This window comes from Somniosus microcephalus, chromosome 1 (assembly GCF_052327205.1).
Source record: "Somniosus microcephalus isolate GS21.2 chromosome 1, FLI_Smic_1.0, whole genome shotgun sequence".
Classification (NCBI taxonomy): Eukaryota; Metazoa; Chordata; class Chondrichthyes; order Squaliformes; family Somniosidae; genus Somniosus; species Somniosus microcephalus.
This window is the reverse complement of record NC_140987.1, coordinates 53,456,446-53,471,175: the sequence shown is the minus strand read 5'-3', so window position 1 is coordinate 53,471,175 and position 14,730 is coordinate 53,456,446. Positions and strand designations below refer to the sequence as shown.

The following is a 14,730-nucleotide window of genomic DNA, read 5'->3' as shown; positions in this document are numbered from 1 at the left end:
GTGGTTACAGAGATAAGGAGGGATTTGAAGAAGATAAGAATTTTAAATACAAGGCATTGGTGCACTGGGAGGCACCTATTAGTTGCACTGTAACCAAGATAGTACTTTAGAAAAGATCATGATGAAAAGGAAGAAAAACATATCATACATACCTACTGATGCGCTATCAATTACTCATAAAAGACTGAGAGTTAGAAGAGTAACCAAAGGCTTTTATTAACAACAGAATGGAGGTCTGCCTCGAGTGGTCGACCGGTCCAGGATACAAGGGCTGGGGAGCAGTCACCTTTATACTAGGACCTGTGGGAGGAGTCAGCCGAGGCATGTCCAGGCATGTACACAGTGGAATACAAACAGGACAAACAGGAATACAAACAGTGGTTTACCACATTCACCCCTTGTTTAAAATTGAGTCCGGCGGGGTGAAGTGTATTAAAAGTTAGTGTATTGGAGTCTCTCCGGAGGTCTTGTCTGCCGCTGTGATCTGCGTGGCGACGGCAGGGGTAGTGAAGTTTCCGGCGTCGAGTCCAGCGTAGGCTGTGGCACAGGCGTGTCGTCCTCGTAGATGTCGAGCGGGTCGCGGGGCCCAGGCCTGCCGTCTGCTGGGGCTGGATATCGGATCGTGGGGGGGGGTGGTAGTGGGTAGTGGGTTACTGCGGCCCCCGAGGGTGCAAGGTCTCTTATGGAGACTGTGTCCTCCCGCCCGTCCGGGTATGCGATGTAAGCATACTGGGGGTTGGCGTGGAGGAGGTCGACCCTCTCGACCAGGGGGTCCGTTTTATGGGTCCTCACGTGTCTTCGCAGTAGGACCGGCCCTGGGGACGTCAGCCATGGCGGTAGCGATGTCCCCGATGTGGACTTCCTTGGGAAGACAAACATTTTCTCATGAGGGGTGGCGTTAGTGGCAGTGCAGAGCAGTGACCGAATAGAGTGGAGCGCATCGGGGAGCACATCCTGCCAGCGGGAGGTTGGAAGGCCCCTAGACTTTAAGGCTAGCAGGACGGCCTTCCAAACTGTCGCATTTTCTCTTTCCACCTGTCCGTTCCCCCGGGGGTTGTAACTGGTGGTCCTGCTTGTGGCAATACCCCTAGTTAGCAGGTACTGACGGAGTTCGTCGCTCATAAACGATGAGCCCCGGTCGCTATGGATATAGCTGGGGAAGCCGAACAGGGTGAAGAGGTCGTTCAGACATTTAATGACCGTGGCACTGGTCATGTCCGGGCAGGGGAAGGCGAACGGGAAACGGGAGTACTCATCAATAATATTGAGGAAGTACACATTGCGGTCGGAGGAGGGGAGAGGCCCTTTAAAATCAACGCTCAGGCGCTCGAAGGGGCGAGTGGCTTTTATCAGGTGGGCCCTGTCTGGTCTATAAAAGTGCGGTTTGCACTCAGCGCAGACTTGGCAGTTCCTGGTCATGGTCCTGACCTCCTCAATAGAGTAAGGCAGGTTGCGGGCCTTGATGAAGTGGAAGAACCTGGTGACCCCCGGGTGGCAGAGGTCATTGTGGAGGGCCCGCAGTCTATCGATCTGCGCGCTGGCGCAGGTGCCACGCGATAGCGCATCCGGGGGTTCATTTAGCTTCCCGGGCCGGTACAAGATCTCGTAGTTGTAGGTGGAAAGTTCGATTCTCCACCTCAAGATCTTGTCATTTTTGATTTTGCCCCTCTGCTTGTTGTTAAACATAAAAGCAACTGAACGCTGGTCAGTGAGCAGGGTAAATCGTTTTCCGGCCAGGTAGTGCCTCCAATGACGCACAGCCTCCACAATCGCCTGGGCCTCCTTCTCAACAGCGGAGTGTCTGGTCTCCGGGCCTTGGAGGGTTCGTGAAAAGAAGGCCACGGGTCTCCCCGCCTGATTGAGGGTAGCGGCCAGGGCAAAGTCAGACGCGTCGCTTTCCACCTGGAAGGGGATGGATTCGTCCACTGCGTGCATGGTGGCTTTGGCAATGTCCTCCTTGATACGGTGGAAGGCTAAGCGGGCCTCTGCCGTCAAGGGAAAAGAGGTGGACTTGATCAGCGGACGGGCCTTGTCCGCATAGTAGGGGACCCACTGGGCGTAATAGGAGAAAAACCCTAGGCACCTCTTCAGGGCCTTGAGGCAGTGGGGCAGTGGAAGTTCCATAAGGGGACGCATCCGGTCGGGGTCGGGGCCGATGACTCCGTGTTCCACAACACAGCCAAGGATGGCGAGGCGGTTTGTGCGGAATATGCACTTCTCCTTGTTATATGTCAGGTTTAGGAGTTGGGCGGTGCGGAGGAATTTTTCGAGGTTTGCGTCATGGTCCTGCAAGTCACGGCCGCAGATGGTCACATTGTCCAGATATGGGAAAGTGGCCTGCAACGCATTTTGATCTACCATCCGGTCCATCTCCCTTTGGAAGACGGAGACCCCGTTGGGGACGCCAAAGGGAACCCTAAGGAAGTGATAGAGGCGGCCGTTTGCCTCAAAGGCAGTGTACTGGCGGTCCTCAGGGCGGATGGGGAGCTGGTGGTACGCTGATTTCAGGTCAATGGTCGAGAAGACGCGGTACTGCACGATCTGGTTGACCATATCAGCTATACGGGGGAGTGGGTAGGCGTCCAGCAGGGTGTAGCGATTTATTGTCTGGCTGTAGTCGATGACCAGGCGCTGCTTCTCGCCGGTCTTAACGACCACAACCTGGGCTCGCCAGGGGCTGGTGCTGCCCTCAATAATCCCTTCTTTCAGGAGCCGCTCCACTTCGGTTTTAATGAAAACCCTGTCCCCGGCACTGTATCGCCTGCTCTTTGTGGCGATGGGCTTACAGTCGGGGGTGAGGTTAGCAAACAGTTGGGGGGGGGTGACTCTGAGTGTGGAGAGGTTGCACCTGGTGCGCGGCGGGCAGTTTGGAAGCTGCTGGCTGCGGACTGTGAGTGGGGGTAGGGGTCCACCGTACGCCATCGTAACACTTTTAAGGTGGCACTGAAAATCTAACCCCAGCAGGACGGCAGCGCAGAGGTCAGGCAGGACCAGAAGTTTAAAATGATCGTACACGGTCCCGTCTACTACGAGTGTCACCACGCAGTAGCCGCCGATGTCCGCCGACTGGGACTCGGAGGCCATAGAAATCCGCTGTTGCGCAGGCAGGACTGGGAGAGAGCAACGCCGCACCGTGTCGGGGTGGATGAAGCTCTCCGTGCTCCCAGAGTCAAAAAGGCAGATTGTATCGTGACCATTTACCTTAATGTCCATTGTGGAACTGGCCAGTTGGTGCGGTCTCGCTTGGTCCAGTGTAACGGATGCCAGCGTAGGGGTCGGTGTGTCGCTGCGGGTATCAGATGAGGCGGTGTCGGGGGCCTGCTGCGTCCCGGCTGTCGTCCAAGATGGCGGCGTCCATGATCCCCATGTGGCTGGAGGCGTCCAAAATGGCTGCTGTACCGGTGATTCGCACATGGCCGGGGAGGTCCAAGATGGCGGCCCGCATGGCCCACACGCGGCGCTGCTGGGGTTCGGGGTGGCTTTGGCCCTGCAGACGCTAGCGTAGTGTCCCTTCTTCCCGCAGCCCGAGCAGATCGCGTTTTTCGCCGGGCAGCGCGCTCTGGGGTGTTTTGCCTGGCCACAGAAGTAGCATTTCTGGCCTTGGGGCACTGCTGTCTGGCCTTGGGACACTGCTGCGGTAGTTGGGCCGTTGTTGGGGTGTGGCTGGGGTGGCACGGCGCTATGAGGCGGTCCTACCGTGTCCCAGGCTGTCATTCCCCGCGGCGTCCACGGTGCAGAGGAGTAGGCATCCATGCCCTGGTAGGCTGCATCCAACGATAGTGCGAGTTCAGAGGCCTTGTTGAGGTCGAGGTTACTCTGCTCCAACAGTCGCTGTCGGGTGTAATTGGATCTGTGGCCCGCTACAAAAGCGTCCCGGATAAGTTCCTCTGTGTACACGGCGGCCTTTACATCCTTACAACCACAGGCCCGGCCAAGCACAGACAGTGCCTGAAGGTATTCCACGGTCGATTCCCCAGGTTGTTGTTTACGACTCCCCAGGAGGTGCCTGGCGTACACTTCGTTCACTGGGCGTGTGTACTGGTCCTTGAGGAGCTTGATAGCGTCCGCGTACGAGGTCGCGTCTTGGATGACCGAGTACACTCGGTGGTTCACTTTGGAGGTCAGGACATCCAGTTTGTCCTCGTCCGATTTGATTGCTTCGGAGGCGGTCAGGAATTTTTCGAAACACTTAAGCCAGTGAGTAAACTTGGTGGATGAGTCCGCCTCCCGATGATCTAAGTCCAGGCATGCTGGTGTGAGGATCTTCTCCATTATAAAAATGTTGTTAATAAAATTGATGCGCTATCAATTACTCATAAAAGACTGAGAGTTAGAAGAGTAACCAAAGGCTTTTATTAACAACAGAATGGAGGTCTGCCTCGAGTGGTCGACCGGTCCAGGATACAAGGGCTGGGGAGCAGTCACCTTTATACTCGGACCTGTGGGAGGAGTCAGCCGAGGCATGTCCAGGCATGTACACAGTGGAATACAAACAGGACAAACAGGAATACAAACAGTGGTTTACCACACCTACTGACAAACATAAACCCAGCACACTCAGCATATTATACAAGAGAACTGTATATTAATTCACTACTTAAGGATGCCATTAAAATTATTTATATCAGAATATCACTATTAGCTTAGACAGAATATGGGAAGTGCTGATGGACATTGAACGGATGTGTGTTAATTATCTTTTTGTGAACAGAACAGATGCACAATAAATGTTGCACGTCCAATTCAACATCCAGTCCACTGAGGTAGCTGACCTCAGCCAGGATGCGGGTTGGACTAGTAGAATTACTCTTAGCGCAGTTAGGTGAGAGAGGAGGTCAAACGGGTTGCCTGTTCTGATCGCACCCCTACTGGAAGTGCGAATGGCGGGTGAAGATACAATAGGATTCGGCTACGATATCAACCATGGTCGGATAGCTTACCAGCACTCCCCATCATGACTCATGTTTTGGTCGCCTTATCTGAGGAAAGATGTTCTTGCCATGGAGGGAGTGCAGCGAAGATTCATCAGACTGATACCTGGGATGGCAGGAATGACGTATGAAGAGAGATTGGGTTGATTGGGCTTATACTCGCTGGAGTTTAGAAGAATGAGAGGGGATCTCATTGAAACTTATAAAATTCTAACAGGACTAGACAGACTAGATGCAGGAAGGATGTTCCCGATGACGGGGAAGTCCAGAACCAGGGGTCACAGTCTAAAAGATATGGGTAAGCCATTTAGGACAGAGATGAGGAGGAATTTCTTCACCCAGAGTGGTGAACCTGTGGAATTCTCTACCACAAAAGGCAGTTGAGGCCAATTCATTAAATATATTCAAGAAGGAGTTGGATATATTTCTTAAGGCTAAAGGTACCAAGGGATATGGGGAGAAGGCAGGGACAGGGTACTGAATTTGGATGATCAGCCATGATCTCATTAAATGGCGGAGCAGGCTCGAGGGGCCGAATGGCCTACTCCTGCTCCTATCTTCTATGTTTCTATGTTTCTCACGAGCCAGTTAGGCTCAGGACCGAAAAGTAACCAGGGTGTCATACCCCAGTAAAGAGCAAGTACCATCAGGCAAAAATTGGCAATATAAAATAAATATAAAGTGGGCATCTCGAACCAATCCTTTACCTTGTGTTCGCCGCCTTGAGGTCACAGAAGTGAGTGAGTACAGTCCGGACCACATCATTACAAACAATTTTAACTATGTCAATGTTATTCAGTCGAACGCGCAGCTGCTTTGCCATTTCCCAGAAGTCCTCTGAAAGCATGTGGTACAGGTGTCCTTCATCTTTGCTGATCTTCACATACCAGGAAAGGATGTAGTCCCTGTAGCTATAGTCAAAAACTGAAAAACAAAACACACAACACAAACAGTGAGATCACCCTGAATATTGTAGAGATGAAGCACAAAAAAACCATCTTAAAAATCTCCGAATCCCATTTCACTCAAGTTATAAACTTCATTGGAAATATAATTGAGTGACCAGGCAGCGCATTAAGTTACAGCCTGGGCCCATATTCATCCGAGAGCTGGATTCAAACCTAGCCCAGGCAGGGAAGCCAAAAATCTCTGTCAGCTGTATGGCTGAATTGATCCCAAACCTGCTCAGTGTGCAAGCTTCCATACTAAAAAATAGGCATAATTAAGCACTAACTGACTAATTTAGAGGCAGTTTGGCTCAGTTGGTAGCATTCTCACCTCTGAGCCACAAGGTTGTGGGTTTAAGCAAGGACTTGAGCACCTAACGTAGGCTGACACCAGCGCAATATTGAGGAAGTGCTGCATTGTCAGAGGTGTCGATGACATTTTCAGGTGATACATTAAACCATCTGCCTGTTCTAATGGTTCAAGTGGACATTAAAATTCCATAGCACTATTCAAAGAACTGTCCCTTTGATGTGCTGGCCATCATTCCTCCTACAATCAATACCACCAAAAAAAATTAACTGCGTTCTGATGAAAGGCCAGCGACCCGAAATGTTGGCCCCGTTATTTACCGGGGTGGGATTGCCAAGCAGTGGAGAAGAGTTCTGGTCGGGTTTCCCCGAACACTGTGGCGTTTTAACGTGGTGTTTAGCTGCCTAACCCATTGCTTCAATGAGAACGGAAAGTACTGACTCGAATTACTATCAGAGGATCAAGAACTTGTGACACTCATATCCACTCCCTAACCACCGACTATATAGGGGAATAGGCAAAGGCCTCAGGAGCAAGCTCAGTGCCCTCCCCTTCTCCACACACACTACCCGTAAACAGCATGTTAAACAAGGAAAAAGAAAAACAAGATTATCACAGAGTATGAACAAAGGTTTCTGTTTCAATTTAGAGAAATTAATCTTTTAGGCATTTTCATTTTTATAGTGATATAATAAAAGCTGTGCAGCTGTGTAGAAGAGAAACTATGAAGTCCAGTAATAGGAACAACTTGGAAAGTAGAGGTCATGCATTGAATAACTAGGTTGTGCTGCCAGTAATGACTGTTAAGCCGCCGTCTTTATTTGCTGTAAATAGTCTGACACCACAGACTCATTTATGTCACTGCTCTCAGCAATCTACAGTTAACAGCCTGTAACTGCCGTACATCAGGATTGACATTCAGCTCAGTGACGTCCAGGGTGTAAACCACAGCCTCCCCCAACAGACACACGCATCCTCATCCTTAACATCCTCTCCTAGCATTAAACAAGGAGGGCTCTAGAGTTCATAAAACAGCACTAAAAATAACTGTCATTTAACCACACTATTGTTTTACTTATGTCGATGCATGCAGAAACATGTTCTCTCTATAACCTCCTGGAGCCCTACAACCCTCCAAGAACTCCACGTTCCTCCTGATTTCCTTCGCCCCACCATTGGTGGCCGTGCCTTCAGCTGTCTAGGCCCTAAGCTCTGGAATTCCTTCCCTAAACCTCTCTCGTCTTCTTTAAGATGCTCCATGAAACCTACCTCTTTGACCAAACTTTTGGTCATCTGTCCTAGCTTCTCCTGCTGTGGCAAATCCGGAGCAGGTTGCAGAGATAGGTGGAGCAAGGCCATGGAAGGATTTAAAGATGAGGCTAAGGATTTTAAACTTAATGTGTTGAGGTTCATGAGGACCATCAGTGATGGACAAGTGGGGTATAGTGCAGGACAAGATATGAGCAGTTACATTATGGACAAGCTGGAGTTTATAGAACGTGGATGAAGGAAGGGCAGCAAGAAAAGCATTGGAATAAATAGAGCCTGGAGGTGACAAAAGCAAGGAGGTCTCAGGTAGGGGAAAAAGCAAAAATAAGCAGTCTAAGTGAAGGAGAGAATATTGGGTGTGGAGATCAGCTCTGGATCAAGCAGGACAGGATACCACATTTATGCAGTCTTATTGCACCTGAAGAAATTGCCAGGGACGGGGATGGAGTCAGTATCAAGGAAGCGGAGTTTATGATGAGCACTAAAACTCAAGGCTTCGGTCTTTGATGTTCAGCTGAAGAAAGTGGTGCCTCATCCAAGACTTGAGCCCCAAATTTTCTGGATCCCATTCACGCAGAAATGATGCCGATATTTATACCATTTTCTACAACAATCTTGGAAACGGAAGCTCGCACCAAAATTTCCTGCGGAGCTCATGTGCCTACACTGAAACGTAAATACCAGCGTAAAAAAGTGCAAATTCCGTAACCAATAAGGGCCAGGAGACACGCGGGCAAAGCATGAAAAAACTAACATATGCCTCCAATCAGGTTTCCACCCCTGCCACAGTACCAAAACGGCTCTCATCAAAGTCACAAATGACATTCTTTGTGACTGTGACAAAGGTATCCCTCCTCGTCCTTCTTGACTTGTCTGCAGCCTTTGACATGGTTGACCACTCAATCCTCCAACACCTCTCCACCGTTGTCCAGCTGGGCAGGACTGCACTCGCCTGGTTCCATTCCTATCCATCTAATCGTAGCCAGAGAGTCACCTGCAGTGGCTTCTCTTCCCGCTCCCACATAATTACCTCTGGTGTCCCCCAAGGATCTATCCTTGGCCCCCTCCTATTTGTCATCTACATGTTGTCGCTTGGCGACATCATCCGAAAACACAGCGTCAGTTTTCACATGTATGCTGACGACACCCAGCTCTACCTCACCACCACTTCTCCCGACCCCTCCACGGTCTCTAAATTTCAGGCTGCTTGTCCGACTTCCAGTTCTGGATGAGCAGAAATGTTCTCAAATTAATATTGGGAAGACCGAAGCCATTGTTTTCAGTTCCCGCCATAAACCTCGTTCCCTAGCCACTGACTCCATCCCTCTCCCTAACATCTGTCCGAGGCTGAACCACACTGTTCACAACCTTGGTGTCATATTTGACCTGGAAATGAGCTTCCGACCACATATCCGTGACATAACTAAGACCGACTATTTCTACCTCCGTAACATCGCCCGTCTCCGCCCTTGCCTCAGCTCATCTGCTGCCGAAACCCTCATCCATGCCTTTGTTACCTCTAGACTTGACTATTCCAACGCACTCCTGGCTGGCCTCCCACGTTCTACCCTACGTAAACTGGAGGTCCTCCAAAACTCAGCTGCCCGTGTCCTAACTCGCACCAAGTCCCGTTCACCCATCACCCCTGTGCTCGCTGACCTACATTGGCACCTGGTTAAGCAACGCCTCAATTTCAAAATTCTCATCCTCGTTTTCAAATCCCTCCATGGCCTCGCTCCTCCCTATGTCTGCAATCTCATCCAGCCCCACAACTCCCCGAGGTATCTGCACTCCTCTAATTCTGCCTTCTTGAATATCCCCGATTATAAATCGCTCAACCATTGGTGGCCGTGCCTTCTGTTGCCTCGGCCCTAAGCTCTGGAATTCCCGGCCTAAACCTCTCCGCCTCGCTACCTCTCTTTCCTCCTTTAAGACGCTCCTTAAAACCTACCTCTTTGACTAAACTTTTGGTCACCTGCCAAAATTTCTCCTTATGTGGCTCGGTGTCAAATTTTTTGTCTCAGAATACTGCTGTGAAGCGCCTTGGGAAGTTTTACTATGTTAAAGGTGCTATATAAATACAAGATTTTGTTGTTGTTTAGAATGAGGCTGGGAAGTTGGAGGTAAGTTTCAGACTGCATCTTTCTAAGTGGTCATATTGGGCATCTCTAACGATGCCGTCAAGCATCTTACCTATTACTGAACATAAGAAATAGGAGCAGGAGTAGGCCAATCGGCCCCTCGAGCCTGCTCCGCCAATCAATAAGATCATGGCTGATCTGATCCTAACCGCCAATCTACTATCACAGAACCATCTCCTGAATCTAACAGAATTAGACACACGAAATAGGAGCAGGATCAGGCTACACGGCCCCTGGGCCCGCTCCGCTACCCACAGGGCCATGTCCGATCCGAACCTAGACTCATGTCCAAATTCCTGCCCGCTCCCCGTAACCCTTAATTCCCTTTACTTCTAGGAAACTGTCTATTTCTGTTTTAAATTTATGTAATGATGTAGCTTCTACAGCTTTTTGGGGCAGCATATTCCATGGACCTACCACCCTCTGAGTGAAGTAGATCCTCCTCATCTCAGTTTTGAAAGAGCAGCCGCTTATTCTAAGACTATGCCCCCTAGTTCTAGTTTCACCCATCATCGGGAACATCCTCCCCGCATCCACCCGATCCAACCCCTTCACAATATTATATGTTTCAATAAGATCGCCTCTCATTCTTCTGAACTCCAATGAGTAGAGTCCCAATCTACTCAACCTCTCCTCATATGTCCATCCCCTCATCCCCGGGATTAACCGAGTGAACCTTCTTTGTGCTGACTCGAGAGCAAGTATGTCCTTTCTTAAGTATGGACACCAAAACTGTATGCAGTATTCCAGGTGCGGTCTCACCAATACCTTGTACAACTGAAGCAATACCTCCCTATTTTTATATTCTATCCCCCTCGCAATGAAAGCCAACATTCCATTGGCCGCCTTAATCACTTGCTGCACCTGCATACTAACCTTTTGAGTTTCGTGCACCAGGACCCCCAGATCCCTTTGTACTACAGTACTTTCCAGTTTCTTGCCATTAAGATAATAACTTGCTCCACGATTTTTCCTGCCAAAGTGCATAACCTCACACTTTCCAGTATTGTATTCCATCTGCCAAATCTCTGCCCACTTACTTAGCCTGTCTATGTCCCCTTGCAGGTTTTTTATGTCCTCCTCACTCACTACTTTCCCTCCCATCTTAGTATCATCTGCAAACTTTGATATGTTACACTCGGTCCCCACCTCCAAATCGTTAATATAGATTGTAAAGAGTTAGGGACCCAGCACTGACCCCTGCGGAACACCACTAGTTACTGATTGCCAGTCTGAGAATGAACTATTTATCCCAACTCTCTGCCTTCTGTTAGATAGCCAATTCTCTATCCATGCCAGAATATTACCCCCAATCCCGTGATTTTTTATCTTAAGCAATAATCTTTTGTGTGGCACCTTGTCAAATGCCTTTTGGAAGTCTAAATACACTACGTCCACTGGTTCCCCTTTATCCACCCTATATGTTACTTCCTCAAAGAACTCCAGCAAATTTGTCAAACATGACTTCCCCTTCATAAAACCATGCTGACTTTGTCCTATTAAATTATGATTATCCAAATGTCCTGTTACTGTCTCCTTAATAATGGACTCCAAAATTTTACCTACCACAGATGTTAGGCTAACCGGTCTATAGTTTCCAGCCTTCTGTCTACTGCCCTTTTTAAATAAGGGCGTTACATTAGCAGTTTTCCAGTCTGCCGGGACCTTTGCCGAGTCCAGGGAGTTTTGGAAAATTATTACCAATGCATCCACAATCCCTACCGCCACTTCCCTCAAGACCCTAGGATGTAAGCCATCAGGTCCAGGTGATTTATCCACCTTGAGTCCCATTATTTTACCGAGTACCACTTCCTTAGTGATTTTGATCGTGTTTAGCTCCTCCCCCCCTATAGCCCCCTGTTTGTCCAGTGTTGGGATATTCTTAGTGTCTTCTACTGTAAAGACTGATGTAAAATATTCATTCAGTGTTTTTGCCATCTCCATATTTCCCACCATTAATTTCCCGGTCTCATCCTCTAAGGGACCAACATTTACTTTAGCCACCCTTTTTCTTTTTATATAACTGTAAAAACTCTTACTATCTGTTTTTATATTTTTTGCTAATTTACTTTCATAATCTATCTTCCCTTTCTTAATCAATCTTTTTGTTATTTTTTGCTGTCTTTTAAAGTTTTCCCAATCCTCTATCCTCCCACTAGATTTGGCTACCTTATATGCCCTTGTTCTTAGTCGAATACTATCCTTAATTTCTTTACTTAGCCACGGATGGCTGTCTTTTCTTTTACACCCTTTTCTTCTCAGTGGAATATATATTTTTTGGAAGTTGTAAAATAACTCCTTAAATGTACACCACTAATCATGTATCGTCTTACCCTTTAATCTATTTTCCCAATCCACTCTACTCAATTCCGCTCTCATACCTTCATAGTCTCCTTTATTCAAGCTTAGCATGCTTGTTTGAGATCCAACCTTCTCACCCTCTAATTGAATATGGAATTCAACCATGTTATGGTCACTCATTCCAAGGGGATCCTTTACTAGGACATTTTTAATTAATCCTGTCTCGTTACACAGGACCAGATCTAAGGTTGCTTGCCCCTGGTCGGTTCAGTTACATACTGCTCAAGAAACCCATCCCTAATACACTCAATGAACTCATCCTCAAGGCAAGCAAATGGGCCTATAGTTCCCGGTTCTACCTTATCACCCTTTTTAAAAATTGGAACTATATTACCATCTTTCCAGTCTGAGGGAGTAATCCGCAGTGATCACCTGCAAGCCTCACCTACATTCTCTTTGACATTGTGCACCAATTTGTTCTGCAGAGAGGAAAACCACCAGGATTGTGAATCGACATCCTCAAGCCCCTCCATTTCAGTATCAGCCAGCTCACCTGTTCCAGCCACTAGTGCAGAGACAGGACCCCTAGGGGTAAGCCAGTTAGACTACTGGCTGGCGGAGTATGACAGTTTGGGGGAATCGTGAAGAGTCGGAATGCGACCATTCCTCTACAGAGGCAGAGCGGAAGGTGGTCAAGGACTGAAGAGTCACGAGACTCCGGCTTCAGGGGGGTACGCGCCTTCAGAGATGCATGTTCCAGGTGCATCAGGTGTGTGCGCGTTCCTGGAGACCATCTCCTATAATGTGCCTCATCTCACAAAACCTGGTTGTGTATAACTTGTTATATTACATAAAACATAAAAGAATAATCCAGGATGCTTGTATTTAAAAAAAAAAAAATTAAATTGGTGTGCAATTAAATTGAATTAATTTTTTTTCTCCCAAGTGCATTTCTATACCTTTGCTTTTCCAACATTTTTTAAATGATTTAATATAATTTTGAAAACAAGGTTTAGGGGTTGCAAGGAAGGAAAGCCATTCTCATGCTTCCAAAAACGCTTAAAATTTAAGAGCTGACGGAGGCATTTTACTTAATTTCAGAATGAATGTTTCAGTGCCGAGAGCTCGTACATTTATTCAACTAAAAATCACAGCGATGCAAATGAGAACGTTAAATATTAAAACAAAAATCCTGAGTTGTGCTTCTTGGGGGGTTTTTTTATTACAAATTTGCCAAAAATCACAGGATTGTTTGAGATAACAAGCACAGCAACACAAGGATGAACCTTTGCTGAAGTGTGTGCGCGCGCGTTTGGCGGGCAACAGCGGAATAAAAAATGTATGAACACGAGTTGAATAATTCAAACCTTATCTTATGCTTTCCATTTACTGAAACAATAAATATTTTCTGAAGTAACGGAGAAACATGGCGATGTTAATAGTTATCAAGTAATTAATAACCATCAATCTGCATCAAATACACAATGACCTCGAGTGCAGTGGGCATTTATGTTGGTGCTTACGATGTAATGGCTGCATAGAATGCCGTGGGGATTTCAGGTTTACTGTGTATTGCACGGTGCAGCATTTTATCTACAATTACCATCTTTACACTAAAGGTTCCCTTTGGATTGCAGCAATTAATGCTGATGTCAACGCTTCTCTGCTTAACAGACATTGTATACATCTCAAATCAATCACTTTCAATTACAATATTGGCCCAGATTTTGCTGGAGTGGGGCATCTTGCGACGTGCCCCGTTAATTCTTCTTCTTAGGCAGTCCCTCGGAACCGAGGATTGCTTCCACATTAAAAATGAGTTCTCAGGTGACTGATGAGTCCAATGCGGGACCTACAGTCTCTGTCACAGGTGGGGTAGGCGGTGGTTGAAGGGTTGGGTGGGTGGGGTGCTTGGGTTGACGTGCGCTCTTTCCGCTTGGCTTCCGCTTGCTCTTGGCGAAGAGACTCCAGGTGTTCGGCGCCTTCCTCGGATGCTTCTCCTCCACTTTGTGCGGTCTTGGGCCGGGGATTCCCAGGTGTCAGTGGGGATGTTGCACTTTTTCCAAGGAGGCTTTGAGGGTGTCCTTGAAGCGTTTCCTCTGCCCACCTGGGGCTCTCTTGCCGTGTCGGAGCTCAGAGTACAGCGCTTGTTTTGGGAGGCTCGTATCGGACATGCAGACAATGTGACCCGTCTATCGGAGCTGATCGAGCGTGGTCAAAGCTTCAATGCTGGGGATGTTGGCCTGAGCAACACTACTGATGTTGGTACGCCTGCATTAGTAACACTTTTTCCTTCACTCTACAAATCAAAACATTTTTGCGCCGTAAGTTTTTGGAAGTGTGAGGGCAAAGGGCATCTGGGACCTTGGTGAACGACTGGACCAGCAGTCTATCTCCTTAACAAATGAAATTTAAGGATAGAGAAAGAAACAGAGGAATGACAGAGAAGGAAATAGGGTGAATTAACAATTTAAGTCAAACAAAAGGCAAAATACTGCGGATGCTGGAAATCTGAAATATAAACAGAAAATGTTGGAAGTATTCAGCAATCACAGATGCTGCCTGACCTGCTGAGTATGTCCAGCATTTTCTGAATGAGAGTCACATTAGATACAGAAAGAGAAATAAAGAAAGAGAGGGGAAAAAAAGATTAGATTGAGAGAGAGAAAAACAGGGACAGAAAGGAAAGGTTAAAAGCATTAAATGTTAAAAACCTCGAGGAAAAATTTACTGCTTGTAGGAATGAAACTCAACATTTTCAATTGTTCCCTTTCTGGCCCGGAGAGGTTGCGTGGCATTGCAAAGACATAAATCTCATCATGAAAAGGGTC

At 47.7% G+C, this 14,730-nt stretch overlaps 1 protein-coding gene across 1 annotated transcript in view; it reads right to left on the bottom strand.

Moving 5' to 3' along the window:
- The window catches only part of snx25 (sorting nexin 25), a 321,585-nt gene that overhangs the window by 203,991 nt on the left and 102,864 nt on the right, over positions 1 to 14,730 (bottom strand). The window contains exon 4 of the mRNA XM_085981347.1: positions 5,639 to 5,855. Coding sequence (XP_085837473.1) covers positions 5,639 to 5,855 — 217 coding nt within the window. The remainder of the gene's footprint in view (positions 1 to 5,638; positions 5,856 to 14,730) is intronic.